Source organism: Cervus elaphus, chromosome X, assembly GCF_910594005.1.
Source record: "Cervus elaphus chromosome X, mCerEla1.1, whole genome shotgun sequence".
NCBI classification, from domain to species: domain Eukaryota; kingdom Metazoa; phylum Chordata; class Mammalia; order Artiodactyla; family Cervidae; genus Cervus; species Cervus elaphus.
Genome location: NC_057848.1, coordinates 52781944 through 52804139, shown reverse-complemented (window position 1 = coordinate 52804139; position 22196 = coordinate 52781944). Strand labels below are relative to the sequence as shown.

The window sequence follows — 22196 nt, the reverse complement described above, 5'->3', positions numbered from 1 at the left end:
AGCTGAGAGGGGGAAGGCAGGGGCACGGGTGTGCGTGTGTAGGGCGAGTTACTGTTTCTGTCACAGACTTGCCAGATGTAGGGGGGCGCGTGCCAGGCGCCAACCTCCCCTCATCACACCACGAGCACCCATCCTCTGAATGTTCAGGAGAGTGGCTCCCATTGGCTGCTGCGGTCGGTTGTGTTTGGCTGGCCAATGGGGAAGGCCCGCCGCGGCAGAGGGCCGGTATGTGGGGTAAGAGAAGGGGGAAGCTAGTGCTGGCAGCTTCAGCAAAAGGGGACTTTGTTTCCGGGGCTAACCGTGACAGGTCCAGGTGGAGGGATCCTGGGACATGGCGTAAACCTCACAGTGTCTTGCACTCCTGGGCTCTCCATAGAATCACAAACCCTTGCAGAATGGTGGAGTTTCAAAAGGAAGTGGAAACCCCTAGGAGCGTTCACCCCTCTGCAACTGAATGTAGAACAAAGTGGTTGGGTCTAATTTGCCAGAAGCCTAGATTATGCTTGGAAGATGATAAATGAACAGAACTTTCTTACGGAATTGGGGGCAGCTTCCCAAGGCTTAATAAGCATCACACATCTTGGTCAAGACCAATTCCCTCTGCCAAAAGTGATTTGCAGGTTCAGAATTTGTTTGACATCAACTCTACTGAGGTACAACTTACATACAAGAAAATGTGCCCGTTTACATTTCCTTTTAAGACTTTATCCCTCCTCCTGCATATGACATGCAGGTATTAATGACACATACCAAGAGCACCGACTTCCGAGTTCTTTGCTAATGCCATCAAGGTCAGGGATTCCAGAAGCACACGTGAGTTGCCATCTTATTTGGGTGTGAGGTTGAGCGGCAGAAGAGACAAACAGGACTAAATCCATTCCCACCATAAGGAAAACAATTCAGAGCATCAGTGACAGATCTGTAAGCAAATTGCAATGTGACTGCTCAGCCATTTCCACGTTACTCAAAATGGCTGGGAAAATGGAGTCTTCTAGTTAGTAAACTTTTTAAGCTGAGTTAGCAGATATATTTATAGCTAACTCTTTTAGCACATATGTGGGTCACCCATTTCTAAAACCCTAGATTATACTATTCAATGTTAAAACCATTTCGAGAAGGATTTAACCTTCATTGACTAATCCAAGGTCACCATTATGAATACCTATTATCATTGTATAGTGTGAATAGCAATCCTCATTGTATTTTGTTTTTGATTGGTTGAAGTCTAAATAGCTTGCCAGATAATTCTCCTCTGTATTTGAAGCTAATGCTCCTGGTGATCATTATCTACAGAAGAGTAGCTATTTTAAAAAAGAGAGAGAGAGAGAGATAACTATTAACTAGATTTCCCAGGTGGTACAGTGGTAAAAGAATCCACGTGCCAATGCAGGAGACCTGGCATCCATCCCTGGGCATCCATCCCCTGGAGAAAGAAATGGCAACCCATTCCAGTATTCTTGCCTGGAAAATCCCATGGACAGAAAAGCCTGGCAGGGTGCAGTCCATGGGGTCGAAAACTGTCAGACACAACTGAGAACGCATGCGCGCAAACACACACGGATATATCCAGGAGGTAAGAGTGAAAGTAAGTTCTGCTAATTATACCCATAATTAATGCTAACTTTCTGTGAGATATAAAAAATATTGCATCCACATAAGATTATTTAGACGCATGCCTCCAGCAAAAACTTGTCACTGAGTCTGAGAGCTCTCATTATATTTGTAAGGTAGAAACATTGATTTCTGGGAATGTGGTATATCAAATGGGCACATGCCCTAATAAAAAGTCTGTGAAGTGAGATTTTGAGGAACTTTCACTCGTATTTTTGGAGTTACTCAATATGTGTACATTGTTTTTGCCCCCCCCTAAAAATGATAAAATATCATTTTTTTATTAAGAGGCCAAGAAAAGTACCTCATTGCACCTATTGCAAAAGTATTAATTATCTAGGGTGAAACAGATCACCAGTCCAGGCTGGATGCATGAGACAAGTGCTCGGGCCTGGTGCACTGGGAAGACCCAGAGGAATCGGGTGGTGAGGGAGGTGGGAGGGGGGATCAGGATGGGGAATACATGTAAATCCATGGCTGATTCATGTCAATGTATGACAAAAACCACTACAATATTGTAAAGTAGTTAGCCTCCAACTAATAAAAATAAATGAAAAAAAGTATTAATAACTAAGCTGTGCAATGCCTTTTAAAAGATAATTTTATTTATTTTTGGCTGTGCTGGGTCTTCCTTGCTGCCTGGGCTTTTCTCTAGTTGTTGTGAGTGGGGGCTACTCCCTAGTTGTGGTGCGCGGGCTTCTTACGGCTGTGGTTTCTCTTGTTGCAGAGCACAGCCCTAGGGCATGTGGGCTTCAGCAGTTGCAGCACTGGGGCTCAGTAGTTCTAGCTCGAGGGCTCTAGAGCACAGGCTCAATAGTTGTACACACAACTTAGCTGCTCCCGGCCTGTGGGCTCTTCCTGGATCAGGGATCAAACCCCTGTCTCCTGCATTGACAGGCAGATTCTTTACCACTGAGCCCCCAGGGAAGCCCTGCACAATGTCTTTTTGTGTTAATGTTGCATCACTAAATGATTGCCTTTCAAATACACTCAATTGTTTTCATAGGTACCTGGTTGTCAAGATTTTGAGTGTTTTCCAAAGTTTCTTTCACCACCAGATAGGATTAACTTTGTATTTAATCAATCCTTGTTCATTACTGACTTTTAGAAATAGTAATAAATGTCAATGTCTGCAAGGCCTTTTTTTTCATTTATTTTTATTAGTTGAAAGCTAATTACTTTACAATATTGTAGTGGTTTTTGCCATACATTTCTTATCCATTCGTCTGCTGATGGGCATCTAGGTTGCTTCCATGCCCTGGCTATTATAAACAGTGCTGCAATGAACATTGGGGTACACATGTGCAAGCCCTTTAAATATGAAATAAAGAGAAATTTTTTACCTTATTGGGGAATTGATATTTTCAATATTTATCCCCCTCAAACAGCCCTACTTTAAAAGTCAGCTATTACCTGCACTTCTGGACATTAACCTATTCTTAATGAGGATGGGGACCCTGAATCATTTTCTCCCAATAAATATTGTTTCCTGGGTTAAACTTCCTAAAACGATGTTGTAATTTCATTCTTGATCCCTAATTCCACTAAAAATGATAACTTTATCACCTACAATATTAGGGCCAAACTTTTTTGCCTGTTTGAATCTGGCCCCACCACATTCACCTGTCCTTATTTACTTCCTAGTATGTACTCGCTGCCACTGTCCCATGAAAATGTGGTGGGTTTTGTTTGTTTTATTCTTCCAAGCATTTTAAATGGCATGGTGCTTCCTCTAAGATACTTTACAAATATTAGTTCATTTAATCTTCACAACAACCCTATGGGATTGGTAGATGAGGAAAGTGAGGCATAAGTGACTTGCCCCAAGTGGCAGAGCCAGGATTCAAACCTGGAGCACACTGGATCCAAATTTAATGATGCTTCACCACTGAAAATATTACTTTTGGTCCAAAGTATTCACCATCTGAAACATCATTCCTTCTCCTCCACTGTCTATGTTAAGTTTACTATTCATTCTTCAAGACAGAGCTCAAGTAACACTTTTTACATGAAGTCCTTCATTAGCTATTCCATCCTGTACTATTTTCTCTTGATCTGGCACTACATCAGATGTTATTATTTAAATGACCAATATATGTCATCTCCCAACTAGACAGTGACCACTTCCTATACTTTTCATATCCTCCAGAGCTTCTTTCATGGCACAGTCCAAGTGGCAAATGCTCAATAAATACTTGTTAAATGAACATGAAACTCAAGGGGGTGGGGAGGGAGGCTCAAGAGGGCAGGGAGACATATATATATATATATATGGCTGATTTAAGTTGTGGTACAGCAGAAACTAACAACACTGTGAAGCAATTATATTCCAATGTTATATTCATATAATAAATTTACTTATTGTATTTATTATATTTCATTGTTATGAATAATATTTCATTATTAAATGCATTATATTTATTTATATGGTAAAGCAATTATATTTCCAATTATATGCCAATTAAAAATATGTAACTCAAAACTTTGAAAAAGGCATATGTTTTGCATACTGCAAAAAATATATTTTTACATTTGGTGGATTCAAATCACCTATTTACATTCAGTCCCTCATCCTACTCCTCCCATAATTCTTAAAATCCTGCTTAGGATTTCTCTCACAGAAAGTTTGTGAAACACGAACTCTTTGCCAGCATCCTGCCCTCAAGCATGGAAGCCATAATAAGCAGGAGACTATCCGCAGCACCGGGGACAGCGTCTAAGACACAGTACTGCACGACGACAGATTTGGGAAAGAGAGCCCGTAATGATTCCTCCTCCAGAAAACAAGGGCTGGGTGGGAAAGCGCCAGCAACTTGTAAAAGCAGGAAGTCCACTCCGAATCTGCATAGCCAGGTGCCTCGGCTGGACCTCCGCAAAGACTGGAAGTGGACTACCGTCAGAGAATCCGGAAGGCTTAGGACCTAGTAATCAGTGGCTTAAACAGAAGAACAAACTGTGCTGGGGCCACGCTTTGTGAGGTGCCGTTACAGGTTCCCGCTATCGACACAGCGGCAGCAGCGGCCACCGCCTTCCAGCAAAGCGGCCTCACCGATCCCTCCTCAGACAGCTTTCTGAGCTCGCCTAGCGGAACGCAGTGCCCCCAGCCCTTGGAAACTTGCAAGCAACTCCGCCTGGGGTCTTGCCAAGCGTTCGGACAGCTAGGCGCCTGCGCCCAGCTCCTCCCCGTGCGGACCAATCGCAACGCTGCGCGGAGCGCCACGCCTGCGCAGTAGGCCTCCAGCCGCGCTTCCCCTTCCCCAGCTCCGGCAGGCCGGCTTAGCTGGCCAATGCACACCCGGAGCTGGGAGGAGGAGCCTGCGTAGAGTGCGTGTGAAGGGAGCTGGGGGAGCGGGTCAGGGCCCAGGGTGTCTGACCCGTTGGTACGTGCGTAAGAAGAAAGGAGAGGAGGAGCAGGTCCAGGGGAGCGGTTGCCGAAATGTTCCGGTGTGGAGGCCTGGCAGCGGGTGCTTTGAAGCAGAAGCTGGCGCCCTTGGTGCGGACAGTGTGCGTCCGAGGCCCGAGGCAGAGGAACCGGCTCCCAGGTGACTGACCCATCCCAGGCAACCCCCACCTTGAAGACCAAGGGCCTGGGTTCCACAGGCTCCCTATGCCGCTCAGGGCTCCCCCACCCCACCCCCATCCCTGGGGAAAAAAAAAAACTACGCACACTCACGATCGATCGTGTGAATTCCGAATTGGCGGGATCCAAACCGTGAGTTTCGCAAGCCGAGCCGACCTGACCTTCAAAGGATCTGAGCCCGGTAGTCGGCTTGAGGCCTCTTCCTGTGAGGGTTGGCTGTCCAGGGATAACAGAAGAGCTGGCTGACTTTTATTGTCCAGTGCCACCTCCCGGCCACCCCCAGTTCGCCTTTTTAGAGCAGTGAGGTCAAGTAGACTTTGTCATTTATCGATTTGTGGGACTTGAAGCAGGACACAAGCCCTGCGCTTCAGTTCTTCTGTAAGTGAGCATATAACCTGCTTACCTTCCAAACCCCAGATGAGAGTCACAGGTTTGAGTCCCTTGGGAAACAGAAATAGTGCAGTGCAAAGTAAGAAGTCTGTCCGCTGTGCGCCAGCCACCGGAAAGAGTTGGCCCAGAATTCATTTGAGTTGAGTTGCCTGGTCAGTGTAATTCTTGATGGTCTCTAATGTTTCAAAGAAACAGTTTGCAGAACACATTGTATTTGCCCCCCCGCCCATGAACTTGTTTCAGCAAATTTTAGAGCTGGAATGGATTTCATGGTAAAATTCAACCCACTCATTTTATAGATAATAAACCGAGGCACAGAGAGGTGAGATTACTTGCTCAAGGTCATATACCTAATTAATAGGTAGAGCAGAGGATAATTTGCCCCAACTCCACACTGCTTCCTAAAGTTTGATCTCAAAAGGTTAAGGATAAATCTGGTTCCCCTTTAAGCCCATTGGGCATCAGATATCCTTGAATTTATCTAAACCTGTCTTGAACCTGCCAATTTTCAACCTGCACAACTTCAAGGGGGTAAAGAATTATCCACCAGTAGAAGGTTCTTGGTTTTGTTGGTTTATTATTTTTTTTTTCATCAATAATCTTTGAATGGTCACCCAAGGATATTCATATTAGCAGTGTCAATATAGAACTGCCTTGAGGCCTTTTCAACGTGGAACTGCTTGCTGGGTGCTTTTTAAAAAGTGGAAAATATTTCCCTTAGATTGTGAGAGTCTTTATAAATGTACATTTGAATAGTTTTTCCAGTTGCTATCCCTCAAGAAAATGTTTCCTGATGGGTGTACCTGAGGTATGTCCTAAGGCGTGTTGCTCTTGAAACTTAAACACTTCTGCCTTAACAGAGGTTTGAAAAACTAGATTAGGTTTGAAAAACTAACATCCTGTCTATGATGTCATCTGTATGGGTTTTGTGCGTTGAATTGAGGATGCTGTATGTAAGTTGGACAGAAATTTAGGTAAGCTGATGATTTTCATCCACACTGGGCTTTCAAACTGTGTACTTATTTTGCCTAAAACTCACAACTTTTGCCAACATTCTGAAGTCTGAACAAACGTTCTCATCAATTAAGTGTGGATTTGCAAAGGTGAATTGATTTAAGAGACATTTGAGATGGTTGGTGATATTAGAACTACTGAAAAATACTCATTAAAAGTGTTCTTTTCCATTGCATGACTTTGTTTTAAGTCTGCTGTAGAGTATATTCTGACTTCTTGACAGATCCATCCATTTCTTTGTATACAGTTATTTGCCCTTTGGCCAAGCACCAGAGGATAACCTTATTGTCTTTAGCAATGGGTGGGGGTGGGGTTACAATTTCAAAAAGAAATGATTCTGTCGTTTTAGGAATCAACCTTGTTTTGTGGCTTAATGACTAATTGCTCTTAATCTGAATTCTTTTGCCCATAGTAGCGTTTACCATATGTTTTTACATAGATCAGGGAGAGACATGTTTGTGGATAGGCCATTTCCCCTTCCTGTTTTCCCCTCCCTCCTCACTAGTTCTTTGCCAGGATTATAGCAAACTTTAAACCTGCCTTGGAACTTCTCATCCATATCTGTCACTATTGTCCAGTTCATTTGCATTATATGTTGCCCTTTGCCTTAAAACGATAATTGCTACTCTCTGGTTATTTACTATATTTGGATGCTCTGCCTCTTTCCAGAAATGATTGAAGGTAATTTATAGTAACCACTTTGTGTAAGCATTCAGAATTGAGGAGCATATGGGTTAGGTAGGTAATAGATGTTTTCTGTTATGTAGTTTTTTATTTGGTTATCAAACATTGTGCTATCGATGTGGTCAAACTCATCACTGACCCCCGACCTGAGGGTCAAATGTTTGAACATTTTGCTCTGTTCAGAACACTTTTCACCCTCTTAAAAAAGAAACTGTATTCCTTGTGGGCAATGATCCAGACTTCCTGGACACTGCCAAATGACACTTTTTTGAAGCCTAGAAGACAAGCCTTTACCCCCTCTTTTTGCTGGGACAGAACTTTCCAGAAGAAAATTTTAGCAAGTCAACCTTTTCTTCTAGACATTTGCTAATAATTTAAGGGAGTTTCTGTATATTGTAACTTTCATGTTTCCAAACTTCCCTGGTTGAATAAGTTAAAGTGGAGGGCCAACCCCAACTGTACCAAATGAGAATCTTTGGAAGAGAGCTGTGGGAATTTATATTTAACAAGGCTGCTGATGTAATTCGAATGATCAGGCAAGTTTGGAAACTGCTATTCTGAGTGAATAATGACTCCCTTTTGTTCCACTGACCTAAGGATTAAAAAGCCAAACTGAGCAACCTTGAATCTCTTGTGATTTGTGTCAAGCCCATTCTTCTGATACTCAGAATAGTTACATCCATTCTCCCCTCCTTAACTGTTCACTACTCGAGGACAGGAATTGTGTCACATTTAGTTTTGTGTCCTCAGCATTTTGTACAGTCTGGTACATGGTAAATTCTCAGTGACTGAACTCTAGTACTGTGAAGGACTTAACTTTGCAGAATAGAGTTAGATTTTTTTGTGTGTCATCAAAATCATTTTTCTTCTGGTGCCTTTCTTCGGAGTGTTTCACACAAGAGGCATTTAGCTGCAATGGACAGATTACCTAGGCTTGTCTGATCCGGTGTTTTCGACATGTCAGAAGAATAAGTTTGATGTTCAGAAAACAAGATTCAAGAGCATATTAGACCTCCTAACCACTTGAAATTTCTGGGTGCCTCAATTGTATGGATGTATTTGTGGAAAAGGGCTTCTGGGTGTATGGAAAAATAGGAGATTATGAAACCTACAGCAGTGAATTTGTGATTTAGGTACTATTCTAACGCTAGCCTGTGGTATTCAAAACTTCTTTGCAAAAATTTCTTCAAAATGTTCAGTCCTTATCAGTAGAACTGGGATGAATTTCTATTTCTTTATTTTATTCATTAATTCATGAAATATTTATTGAGCAAACTCCTACAGGAATTGAATCCTTGCATGATATAATGAATATAGACAATAATATTGTATTATAATATCAGACTTGCTAAGAAACTAGATCTTAATTATTCCAACAACTACAAAGAAATGATAATTATATGACATTGTAGAGGTTCTAATTATTGCAAAAATGGCAATCATATTATTATGTATAAATGATCAGTTTAAAAAAAAATCATAAGTATGAGGAAGAAAGCTCTACTTTGGTACATGTGGTCTGACTGCAGAAAATCTAAAATAAGTAGATTGGTGCATTGAGAGGTCAAGAATTAAGGGGGCTTTCCCACATTAGTAAGACAAATGAAAAGGCATGTTTCAGTCTTTATGTAAGATTTCCTAAAACTCTGAGGCTGTGGTAGGAAAGGTGTGGGAATAATTTTTTTGGGGGGGGGAATAACTTTATAGGTAAAAGAAAATTGGAGGGAAATATGAACATCCATACCATATTATCATCTTTTACAAAATTAAAGTCACTAGATATGTAAAAAGTTGGTTTGTTAATGTCTGTATTGTGTTGTATTTCTTTTCAAGTAATAGTGTAAATGTAAACCCATTTCCTTTTTTAAAAGTCAATTTGCTTTTAAATGTCTTTTTTTTGCAAATTGAGGCAAAAACTGCTGAACTTAAATTATTATACTAAAACAAAGTTGTTATGGTTTTTAGATTTAGCATCTTCTAGAGGAATAAATGGAATTTTAAAAACATTTATTTTTGTTTAAAAAAAAAAACTTGGGATGGAGGTAAGAGACAACTAAATTCATTGTACTATATCTAACCATGTGGAACTTTTTCTACCCAGTTTCGTTTTCTAAGCTCTGAGATTTGTCAGTTTCTATTTCTGATGCTTCATCATTTTTATGGACTTCTGAAAATCAAAAGCTTGCCCAGATTGAGATAAGTTTCTTAACCCTTGCCCATGTTTTTATTTTCATGATTTGTTGTTGTTCACATATATAAGCCATTTAATTTTATTCAGTGATGAAAGATTCTAAAACAGGTAAGAAATAAAAACAGTAGAGAAAAATACATTTCCAGTTCTAAGAATATAGATCCATAGTTTCTTATCTATAATTTAGAAATAAAAATAGGACTAAAAAAAATCAAGTTTTTGGAACTCATTTGTCAAGTTTTTGTAACCCGAACTGGAGAGAAGTTAACTTAGAATCTTTTGTTTATTCTCTTCATTGTGATCGGTCATAGAAACATTAATGCGTGTGACTGGGTTGCTGCCCCTTATTGTGCTGGGTGTTACTTAATATATGGTATATGCATTATATACTTACCACCTAATAATTCTAAGCTCTGGGATGCCCATGTTCCCAAGGATTTCAGGTAAGAGAATGCAGCTGTGTTTTGGACATGTTTGTACCCCTCTGAGCCCTGTAATTGTGAAAGCTGCAGAAAAGCTCTCTATTTTGAATTTCTACAAGTACATATGGACCAGCTACCGGCGCTCTTGTGTTTGTCTTTTAAAGCTTGGTCAGATCAGAACACACCTACTTGCCTCTAGACCAGTGATTCTCGAAGTGTAGACTGGCAGCATCAGTATCACCTGGGAACTCATTAGAAATGCTATTTCTTGACCCCTATCCCAGATCCTCCAGCTCAGAGACTCTGGGGTGGGGGTGGTGTAGGTCTGGCCTTCCATGCTTTAATAAACCCTCTGGGGGACTCTGATGCCCACTCAAGTTTTAGAACCACTGCTCTAGATCAGGATTGGCAAACTACAGCCCACAGGCCAAACCCACATGCTTTCCTATGCCCCTTGAGCTAAAATTGGTTTTTGCATTTTTAAGATGGCTCAAAAAAATTTTTAATAGACGATTTTTTGAAAATTATTTAAAATTCACATTTCACTGTCTGCTAACAAAGTTTTGTTGGGACACAATCACACCCATTCATTTTTTTGTTGTGGTTGCTTTGGCACAACATCAGCAGGATTAAGTAGTTACAGCAGAGACTGTGTGGCCTGCAAAGCTGAAAAGATTTTCTATCTGGTTCTTTACAGAAAAAATTTGCAAAGCCCTGTTCTAGGTCAGTAGTCAACATGAAGGCTGTCACAAGCAGGGAAGGTGCTGGGACCTTCTTTCTTCATTTGAAAATGCCAGCATCCTCCTGGAGAAAGAAGTCTATGAAACTCTGACATTTCCATGTGTGAGCGTTGTTATGATCCTCAAGATTCTTAATAGCCATTCCGAGTTTCTACATCAACATAATCTTTGTATTATTTTGGAGGACTAAGAGCCAATTAGTCAGTGGATATTTTAAATTTTGTCATTCTAAAAAATATAATCTAAAATTCTTCAGTTCTTTGGGGGAGATAAATTCACCTAATTTTTTTTTCTGGTTTTCTTCTGAGATTTAGTATTTCTGTCTTCCAGGACACATTACCTTTCATGCAAGGCTAAACTCTATTCTGGTTAGAGTGTGTTGCTGGAGTCTATTTGTGCGTTTGAGCCAGCCATTTAAATTACTCCTTAAGTGATTGTTAGAGTGTCCCAGGTAGCCTGTAGTTAACTTGTTATATCTGTCTATTCAGTCATCTCTCCGTGTTTGCTTCATTTTTGGTGAAGATGTGAAGAGAGAAGTATTTGATGAACTGCCCATGTTTTTCATTACCTTTTCTGGAAGCTATAAATTCCTCCCTGGACAGCATTAAATTATACTTGTAAAACTCCAACAACTTTAGAGTGTACATTCTGATATCTGTTGTATTTGTGTGTACAGTTTTCAGTTTTTTTTCCCCCTTGGTCATTTGACAGTGAATATGACACAGCCCAATGTGCATTTAAGTCTTGTGCAATGCATTGACATTTAGTCATAAACATGTATTAACTATTTTATTTTTGTATGTGTGTGTGTCTTAATAAATTGTGTTCCTTAGGCAACTTGTTCCAGCGATGGCATGTTCCTCTAGAACTCCAGATGACAAGACAAATGGCTAGCTCTGGTCCATCAGGGGGCAAAATCGATAATTCTGTATTAGTCCTTATTGTGGGCTTATCAACAATAGGAGCTGGTGCATATGTAAGTAGAAAAGCAGCTTGTGTAAAGAAGCTGCCAAACAGCTCCCATTAATAGACTCAGTACTACTCTGCTTTAAGACTTTTACAACTAATTCTCCTTTCTCTTTTTGGAAGAATTTCCAAAGAGCCTTCTTTAGAGTGCCTACTGTCTAATAGTCTGTGAGAACCAATTTGGGAATGACTGAAATTTAATCTCTCGTTGATGATCTTTGCTCTTTGCACTTGTCTTTTTACTCTTTACTTGAAAGCTTCTGCATTTCCTTAGATTTGACTAATCTATGGAATTGTACATTTTCTTTTGGATATAAAGCACTAACCTATGAATAAGGTCAAAATTCCTTGCAGCTCCTTAGCACAATATTTGATTTTGACCCATTTGCCAAATATTGTATTTTTCCTTGGCTTGGGATGATAAACATTTGAAAACAATAACCTTCAGTTCAGCATTCCTGAAAGGAAAACTTATCCAGGAACCTCATCCAAAGACTAAATTATAGAAATAGGTCTAGTATCTCCAGGTTTAGGATGGAGTTCGTGTGAGGCGAGAAATGTGCTTTAAACTGTTATGTAGTATTACCACAATAATATCCCCTTAAATGAACTGTGATCAGCTTAGCTGGTGACAGAGGAATTATTCTGTGGGCATTTTTTTTAACTTGGCAGAGTTTACTGTGACTAAGCAGATCAGTCTAAAGCTGGATCATGTAAGGTTGAGTGAACCAACTTAGATAACACCTAGTAACGCCCTTGATTGAAGGAAGCTGTTTATTTTACTTATTGAGAGCAAATGGTTGGACAACATTACAATTTTAGTTCTTTCTACATTGGTAAGAGGGTGAACTTAATCTTTGTTACTCAATCACTGTGTTAAAAAAAAGGGGGGGACATGAAAATTATTTGAAGTCACTTAGATGATCATTCTCTGACCTAACTCCAAATGCACAAGGAAAGTAGATAGCTCTTGCCAGCTGTGAGTTGAATCAGAGTGAAAACTAGGTGAGCTCTGTCTGGTGACAGACTTTGAGGAAATATACATTTTCCTCCAATCCTGGAACAGCAGTTGTTTTTCTTTTTAGCACAGGGTAACCAAAAACACTTCCCTGCCTTTATATTGAATGTTTCTTCATTAATACTTAGTGCCTTTTCTATTTCCCTTTGTTTCTCTCTTGGCCTTATCTTTACCTACAGTTGTGCAGTGTCATCACCTAGGACCCCCTTCTAGATCACTAGCGTCTACGGGTGCTTCTGGGAAAGATGGCAGCAGCCTAGTATACTTCTTAATTGTAGGAGCAACAGTCACTGGGGCAGGAGTTTATTATGTAAGATACTTACACTCAAATGTATTTTGGGGGTAGGGTGGGTGAGACCATGGCACTGATGGAAACTTGATCCATTAGAACACGATAAAACGTTCACGGCATGTGCTTTTAGGTATTTATTAAAGGGACATTGTCAGTCACTAGGGAGTCCTCCAACCTCATTCTTCAAACTGTTAAAGTCTTACCGGAAATATCTGAAGCCATACATTTAATGATTGCTATAAATCCTCATCATCAACCCTGTCTTTGAAACTTTTGCCAATTTCATAATTCTTTTTTTATGATGCTAAATTATATTGTGCTTTAGTGCTGCATACCTAACAAGATAGCCTCAAAGAGTAAACATTGAGTAAGCAAATAAAGGTGACTTGAACACCATCCATTTTGAATTATTTGAGGTAAAATATAATTTCTGTGTTTTGTGGGAAACAGTAAATTAACCCTACTTTTATTGTGAAAGGGCATTTTATTGAATGCTTCTGAGGAGGTCCAAAAAGCCATAGAAATTGCAGTGTTCTCCACACTCACCCCCAGCCTCTATTTCAACTAAATTCATTTGGCAGTGTCCCTTTTGTAATCTGTAATTTGGTCAAACTAGTGGCTGAAGTGGTATAAGCTAATGCATTTGTGTCAACTGCTTTCTTAAATGCCTCTCTTCCATTACGTAGATACTATCCCCTAAACCTTAATTTTTCCATTTCATAGCTCTCTCAACTTTTCCCATCAGTTCCACCCCATTCATTCAGAAATAGATTTAAATTGTTCGTATCTGATATGTTTGTAACATTTGAAACCCATTAAACCTCTGGTTCATGTTGCTGTACCAGAGTTGGATGGCCTGCACAGAGCTGGCCAGGCAAATCTCTTAATGCCAGGCCACAGGACAGGGCCACTCATACTGTTGCTTCCTCTTGTCTTAGAAATGTCTGTGAAGCACAAGTTCCTCTCAAGCCATTCAGTTAAATGCCTCATTGCCCTCTGTGTTTATCCAACACTGGTAATAATAAAAGCTGCTGTATTATGGTGGTTTTAGGTTAAATGATAAGCTTTTGTCTACCTACAACTTATCAAACTATTGTGTTTTGTTTTAGATTACATTTTAAATCATTTAAAACATGATCTGAGGTGACTTTGATTTGTCAGTGAGCAGAGGAGCCTGGTGAGCTACATACAATCCATGGGGTTGCAAAAAGGCGGACACCGCTGAGTGTGCACGCGCGCACACACACACGCACAGAGCGAAAGTGGCCTTTAGAGTATTTAATGAGATTTAATATTTGAGCCATTGTTCAACTGATAGGACCACATTGCCTCACTCAGAAAATGAACTGTCACCTTTCATATTCCTTCAACTGGAATAGATGGCATTACATTCATCTGTTTAGAACAGCTGTCTGCTAACGTATTTCAGAATTTTGTAGTTTTTTTCACCTGACATGTATTCATGTCACCGACTGGAAATCTGCAAACTGGAGAGACAGAGACACTTGGGGGGAAAGTTAATTTTTATTTAGTAGGTCTGTAACTTATTTTTATATCAGAACATTTACTTAAAAGCTAAATATATGACAAACCTCTTTCTTGTTCTTTCCCCAGTAAACCTCAAGGTATTTCTTGGTCTCCTCTTCCCTGATGTGTGAAGCCAATAGGAGGTGTGAGAGGGCCTAGGCTATTATTGGATATCTGTCTCAGTGTGAACATGACCCCAGTTTATTTCTCTGTTCACTCACAGTGACCAGCTTAAGCCATCTTTTTAGGTAGAAATCCTTTTCTTAAAATAAATATTTTTTTTAAGGAATGAGTAAATGCTGGACTTGTATATAATATCTGCTGCCAAGATTAAAAAAAAACTCTTCCTGAAATTAGTGTTACTTGAATTCAGTTTATGAATTTGATGAATTTAGTGGTAAATTCAAGGAATAACCATTATCTTTTAACATACAGCACTTAATTTTCTAATCCATTCATATTGTATATTAGATGTTTCCAGGCTGATAAATGTCAAGTGCAAATCTGAGAGTTCAGATTCCTTAATGCAGTACATTGCCTAGTGGGTCGCTCTGTAAGAGGCTCATATTATTCTTAAAACATGTTTTATGCTACTTCCTCTGATTATCCTCACTTTTTCCTCCAGTTAATCAATAACATGGGATTTCAGCTGACATGTGGTCACTTAAATTCCTGTCTTGTTGACCCTGTGGGGTACAAAAAGAGCAAAAGTGTTATAATGATAACAAGTCGTTCTTGCCTACTGTTTTTTAAAAGATCTTCAGTAAATTCTGATGCTGAATTAAAAAAAGAAAACTATTCAATTCTAATGCTGTGTTAAAAAAAAAAACTAGCCCTTCAATTTGAAAGGATAGAGAAGATAGTATATTTTAAATACAATAGTTGTTTAAGTGAAATGTTTGCCCATTAAGTATCTGAGTGTCATTAAAGAATAGGCCTTTGAGGGAAAGATGGGTTATTCTATGAGACAGGCATACTGGTGGTCATGCTTCAGGGTGTTATCTAAGTCCTGTGATACTTAGATAACCTGGGACATCTTCCAAGAGAATTTATGGCCCAGCTTCCTACCCAGAACCCTATAGATTGGTTTCACAGCTAGTATCCAGCAGAGTCCAAAACCTTTTTTATAAAGTTTAGCTCTTTCTAGCACTTTATTCTTCCAATATAAAGTATTTTTCTTTTTTCTTCAGCTGTACCTTCAGAATTAAACATGAGGAAAATTCTTCACATAGAGCCTAAGGAAATCTGAAACTGGAACATTTTCATCTGCTTACCTGTATTCTTTCCACACCAAGTGTGTACACACTAAATATTTTTTTATTTCTTAAGAAAATATTTTTGCCTTAGTGAAGAACACAGAAGAACTAACTTCATATAGACAAAAGCTTCTCATTTAATTGAAAGATAATGAATGTTACTTATGATATGTGCTAGCTAGCTGTATGATGAAATAAATTTTCTCCATGTTTGGGTCTACAGGCCTACAAGACAATAAAAGATGACAAAAAAAGATACAATGAAAGAATTTCAGGGTTAGGGCTGACACCAGAAGAGAAACAGAAAAGAGCCACATCATCTGGTGAGTATGATTTGAGACTCAATATATAAAGGGAAAGTTATAGACAATTTGCTGTGCTTTGCAGGTATTTCATTGACATGATGATACTGTGAGATTGTAAACTTCCAGAAACTATGATATTACAAGTGTTTGACTGTAATTTAGATTTGAGAATAAACTTAGTGGTTAGTGATTGGTTATATTAAACTCTTAAAAGGCAAGCTTTAAATTAAAAAATGCAAGCTTGGCAAAGATACTTATTGGAAAAGAGATAAAAGCCTTTTTTCCCCCAGTGAGGATATTCTTTTGGTCTGTTTTGTTCCCCTTGTGAGTCTTTGGAGTTCGGAGTTGTTCAGGATGTGTTTGTTTGCCTAAAGCATATAGCACTAGCCATCATTTCCATCCCACACTCCTGGCTTGATTTCTCAGGAATGTTTTAATCCTTTAATAAACCCCACAACTCCAGGTAGGCCCATTTCTATCGCTTTCTGCCATAACACCTCCTTATTCTTGAACATTGTTTACTAATCCCCAATTGATCTCAGTTTTCCCCCATTATTACTAACAAAAGGTGAAACTGAACTTGATATTTTCCTGTTGGCCATTAAGAAATTAAATGGGCAGGGCAGAAGCCTTCTAATATATACTTTCTAGTATATTTGAGAAATAGCTAAACATTGAAGCTAGGTTCTAGTTCTGAGAGGCTTAGTGAGTCAATGACATTGGCCACATCATTCACCTCTTTTTGAGTATCCTTCACTTATCACAGGGACGCTTCCTTTTCCTGTCATTTCAGAAGATGTGACGTTTGTTAAGATTAATGTAGTTGCAGTGTTTTGCTAGCTTTTTATATAAAGGATTGAGTCAAGTTCAAGGTGATTTTTTTTTTTTAAATAGTCGCAAGGAGTCATCTGAGACTTAAAAAATATTCACTTTGTCTGATCTTTTGCTTATAGCTCCGGAAGGAGAGCCAGAACCCCAAGTTAGGATACCAAGTCATGTTCCATTCCTGCTCATTGGTGGAGGCACTGCTGCTTTTGCGGCAGCCAGATCCATCCGGGCTCGCGATCCTGGAGCCAGGGTAAGGCACACACTGTCTTGCTTGACATGGAAGGTGTGATCCACAAGCACTTAGCCAACGTGAGCACTTTGACATTTGCCTCTTAAACAACTTGGCTGTGATAAGTATCATTATTTTGTGTCCAAAGGTACTGATTGTATCTGAAGACCCTGAGCTGCCTTACATGAGACCTCCTCTTTCAAAAGAACTGTGGTTTTCAGATGACCCGAATGTCACAAAGACACTGCGATTCAAACAATGGAATGGAAAAGAGCGAAGGTCTGTTCACTTATGTAAACTGGGCTCAACCAGCAACTTCAGCTGGTTGTACTGTCTCTTCAGCACAGAGAATAGGACAGGATTTAGCAGGAACGGCACACAGCACATAAGACAGGTGACTTGGCAGTACCCCGGAGTCCACTGTAGTACACGCTTAGAGCGTGTGTACAGCTTAGAGCGAACATCAGGCTGTAGTGGCAAGAGTCCTGGACTCTGTTAACCAGTGCTACCAATAGCTGAAGTTATAATGTTGGCCTCTGAAGTACTAATGCCCCTGTTCCCAGGACCTTGTATCAGACTTCGAAGAGCAGCTCAGCCTGTGTTGTCACGTCCTCAAACTTGCCTAGGCATGTCCCATAAAAGCAGAACAAAAGACACTGTTGTATGACACTTTCTTTGACGCCCCAGGAAACATTCAGAATTGTAGGGATACAGTGGGAACACAAAGGAGGAAACTTTTTATTAAAATCTTTGCATGAGAGACTTAGGAATACAGGTCAAGAAGCCCTTTCCTTTAAAAGGCTCCTTGGATCTCCTGAGTCCAGTACCATGTTCTTGGGTGTCAGTTTTTTTCCTCGTTAGTGGATCCCTTTGACACTGGACTAAATTTTATAAATCTACCTGCCTCCCTCACTCGTATCATATCCTGTTATCAAGTAGGATGCATACTTCCAATTATGTGTGTATGCTTAATCGCTTAGTTGTGTCCAACTCTTTGCACCCTTTGGACTACAGTCTCCTCTGTCCATGGTATTCTCCAGGCAAGAATACTGGAGTGAGTTGCCATTTTCTCCTCTAGGGGATCTTCTTGACCCAGGGATTGAACCCACGTTTCCTGCATCTCTTGCATTGGCCAGCGGATTCTTTACCACTGAGCCACCTGGGAAGCCCTCCAATTAGGTTGTTGTGCTCAGTCGCATCTGACTGTGTGATCCCACAAACTGTAGCCCCCTCCATGCTCCTCTGCCTATGGGATTTTCCAGGTTACCCATCCCATAATTAATCCCTCATAGACGGTATCTACTGTTTGGGATGAGATCATCTCAGGAGCTAGACCAAGTTGTTCAGTGATCAGTGCCATCCTGGACAGCTTGTGTGGGTGGATGTGAGTACCAGTTCCTCGGCCACTCCTCTAGTCCTGACTTTGAAAGGAACCTAAATGCAGAGCACAATTTCTCAACCTCAGCACTGTTGACATTGAGGGTTGGATAATTTTTTGCTTTAGGGGCCTGTTCTGCATACTGTTAGATGTTTCACAGCATTCCTGGCTTTTACCCCCTAGATAGCAGAACCATCCCTCCTGCAAAGCTGTTGGAGCCAAGAATGTATCCAGATTGTTCCCATGACCAAGATTTAGTGCCCTTGGACACTTGCTTGAGAAAATATTCCTGAAAGCTTTCCTTGGTGGAACCAATTTTTCTGAACCCCTGGGGGAAGTTGATAACCATTCCACGTACATAAAACTTTTTCTCCCTTTTCTCTATACAGCATATATTTCCAGCCACCTTCTTTTTACGTCTCTGCTCAGGACCTGCCTCACGTTGAAAATGGTGGTGTGGCTGTCCTCACTGGAAAGAAGGTGAGCTAGTAGGCTGCTTTCTTAAGTCAAGCTCCACCTATGTGCACACAGGGGCAGCAAGGATGGTGACTTGCATTCCCACTACCACTTCCATCTGTCTGTCACTGTAGTTCATCAAAGAAAGAGCAAGTCAGGGGGTACTCTTTTGCCCCCTTCTGATGCCTATGTCAGAAGCTTTCTCTATCTCCTTTATACTTTAATAAAACTTTATTACACACACACAAAAAAAACATGACAAACTAGCAAAAGAAAAAGAAAAAAAAAGAGAAAGAGCAAGTCATTTTAAGGTTTAATATTGCCAGTCTGTACTAATTAGTGTGTCTCCCTGGGGAAAGCACTGTCTCTAGCCTAGAGTAGCAGGCTAGCTAAACCTTCCCAGGGAAGTCAGATCATTGGGGACCATGACTCTGAGGCTGTTCCTTCTCCTGATTGGCTCCTCTGCCTTTCCTCCTGTTTTTCCACACTAACATTTCTTTGGGGTTATTGATGACAGGAGATTGGCAAATGTATATTATTCAGGATAGTAAAAATAATTCAGGCATGACATCATCATGGAAAATATTGTTGGACTTTACAAAGGTGAGTGCCTGAATACAGGGGTGGGCAGTGACTGGAGGGCATTTAGGGTTCAGGGAGGGTTTTGTTTGCTTGTATTTGGTTTTGTGTTTGTTAACAGGAGGGAGGTCTGGAGTGTGTCTGTAAACTACTGGCAACATTCTAGTAGAGAGGGAAGGGCTATCAGAAGGAGCAAGGCCCAGAAGAGATAGGATCCAAAGCTTGAGTGGAGGCACTGAGCTTTGATAAGGACAGGTTCATTTCTCCTATACAGGGATGTTAGGTGGAGAAGATGGGTATGGGTTGGTGGATAAGTTGGTAAGAAGACTTTATTAAGTATCCCCTATGTGTAGCACACAGGCCCTGCCTTCTAGGGGCTAACAGTATTAGGCAAAAATGTGAGCAGATAATCATAACATAGATTGATTTTTTTATTAGTTGGAAGCTAATTACTTTACAATATTGTAGTGGTTTTTGTCATACATTGACACATAACATAGATTTAGAATAAGAAAGAAATTCGGTATATTGTGGGAATTACTGGGAAGTGTGCCCAGTATGGTGATAGTTTCAGGAAAAGCTTCCTGGAGAAGGCAGTCTCCTTCTATAGAATGGGACATATGATGGAATGAAGTAGCATTCACCAGATTAGAGAAAAGTGAAGAGCACTCAAGTGAAAAAGAATAACATAAGCAAAGGCACGAGGGGGTGAAAAAGCTTGTTTGGTGCAGGGAAACATAAGCAGCTCGGGACTGATAGAGCAGAAAGTTAAGGAGTGACAGGAGACAAGAAAGCAGGAAGTCAGGCAGGGGCCTGATGGTCGAGCTCTGTCGTGTGAAAGATCTCCAGTTTTATGGCATTGGCCCTGAGGAGCTGTTGAGTTTTAGACAAGAATATAAAGCAGTTGGGTTGAATTTTAAGTAACCACTCGGTTGGCTGTGAGGAGAATGGATTTCAGGGAAAGCAGACTAGAAAGAGACCATTTCAAAGACTTTTTAATAATCCACATGAGAGATGGTGGGAGTCCACATAAGGGCAGTAGTGCTGCTGATTAAGAAGAAGTAAGCACAGTATTAAAATGCTTATGTGTGTTTAATTACATCACGTTACCCTTCACAATAATCTTATGAGGTGGGTACTAGTAATATTTCCATTTTACAGAGAAAGAAATGGAGATTTAAAAGAGGTGAAGTTTCTTGCTTGAGATTACATAGTTAATAAGTAGTAGAGGCAGAATTTGAGCCCCAGATCTCTCTGATTGGAGAATTCTGATTCCGGAGCCCAAGCTCTTAATACCATCATTGTATAGCTTCCTAACAGGAAGGTGATGAAGAGTAGGGAACAGACTGAAAGCATAAAGTCAAACTTGGTGGGGTGTGGTGGTGACCGATTGGAGGAAGAACATAGGAGAGGGGCGAAGATGACTTTCTGATTTTCATCTTGTGTGGTAGATGGTAATACACCCCCAGGTGAGAGAGACATTGCAAGAGGAAGACCTAGTTTAAGGGGGACATGACATTTCATTTTGGACTGTTAAGTAGAACTGGAATATCTGTGTGGATAGGCCCTAAGGGCAGTGTTGGATACACGACTGTAATGTTCAGAGGAGGCTCAGATATGGACTGGGGAGTCGTCCACATACGAGTCAGAATTGAGACCATGAGAGTAGGTGAGCCACCCCCCCCCATGGAGAACTGAGGGAGTCATGTCAGAAGAGGAGTGAAGCAAAGATGGAGCCCTGCGGAACCCAAATTTCAGGAAACAGGCTTAAGAAAAAGTGTCCTAAAAGGAGACTAGGAAAGAAGTATTAAAAGGGCAGGATGAGGTGAGCCCAGGGCGGGGGCCAGGGTTGGAGAGAGTTTCAAGAAGGAGGATGTGAGCCAGAGTATTACCACAGCAAAAGAATCTGCTAACAAAGGAATTCTAAAATGACCCATTACATTTAGCTGTTCAGATATCATGGTGAAGTTAGAAAAGAGGAGAAACTACTCTTTCCGAAAGTTTAAATGACAAAACGGGGATGGCATTGGGCAGCAGCTGGAGGAGGACATACGTAGAATCAAAAGTGGGCCATTTAGGATGGGGCAGACTTAAACATGTCAGTGGGCTAAGGTAGAAGATGTCACGAGAGAGATGGGGGAATGAGCAGCTGACTAACAGGAGAGAGAGGAAGGGATAAGAGTCAGGCATAGAAACGAGACAGAAAGGCCACCTCACCCCAGTAACTGGAAGAGAGGAAGTGAAGTCTGTATTCAGGGGTTAGGAGGTGGGAACCATTATGGGAAGCTGAGGAAGCTCACATCTAACGGCTTCACTTGTGTTTGCAGTAAACTAGGATACCAGGTGGGTTACCTGAGAGGTTTGAGTCGAGGGGTTGGATTGAGGAGGGAGGTTACCCAGGACAAATCAAAGGTGGCTACAGTAGCTACTCACCCATCCCATCTGTTTATATCATGGCCTCCTGGACAGCTTGACTCGGTGCACCTGTCATATGTTTCTAGCACTACCTGCCCTGTCCTTATTAGAGCGTTTCTCACGCTTGATTATAGTGCTTATTAAATTATCTGTCTTGGCTGCTGCACTCTGAAGGCAGCAAGGTATCTGTTTTTCTCAACATTGTGTCCCCAGCCCTTAGCACAGCACTTGACACGTGAGAGTGCTATTCACTCAGTCATGTCCGACTCTTCGTGACACCATGACTATATCGCCAATCAGGCTTCTCTGTCCATG

The 22196-nt window shown here is 40.7% G+C and overlaps 1 protein-coding gene and 1 long non-coding RNA gene across 2 annotated transcripts in view; one reads left to right on the top strand and one right to left on the bottom strand.

Annotated features, from left to right (window-relative positions):
• Positions 1 to 684: 684 nt before the first annotated feature.
• LOC122689519 lies at positions 685 to 5410 on the bottom strand. The gene is made up of 2 exons (XR_006339836.1): positions 5285 to 5410; positions 685 to 868 (listed from the first exon to the last, which is right to left on the bottom strand). It is a non-coding gene; the product is annotated as an uncharacterized LOC122689519 (long non-coding RNA).
• Positions 4858 to 22196, top strand: part of AIFM1 (apoptosis inducing factor mitochondria associated 1) — a 28552-nt gene continuing 11213 nt past the window's right edge. The window contains exons 1-6 of the mRNA XM_043896021.1: positions 4858 to 5153; positions 11466 to 11608; positions 15915 to 16014; positions 16950 to 17074; positions 17202 to 17332; positions 18821 to 18911. Coding sequence (XP_043751956.1) covers positions 5048 to 5153; positions 11466 to 11608; positions 15915 to 16014; positions 16950 to 17074; positions 17202 to 17332; positions 18821 to 18911 — 696 coding nt within the window. The 5' untranslated portion in view covers positions 4858 to 5047. The remainder of the gene's footprint in view (positions 5154 to 11465; positions 11609 to 15914; positions 16015 to 16949; positions 17075 to 17201; positions 17333 to 18820; positions 18912 to 22196) is intronic.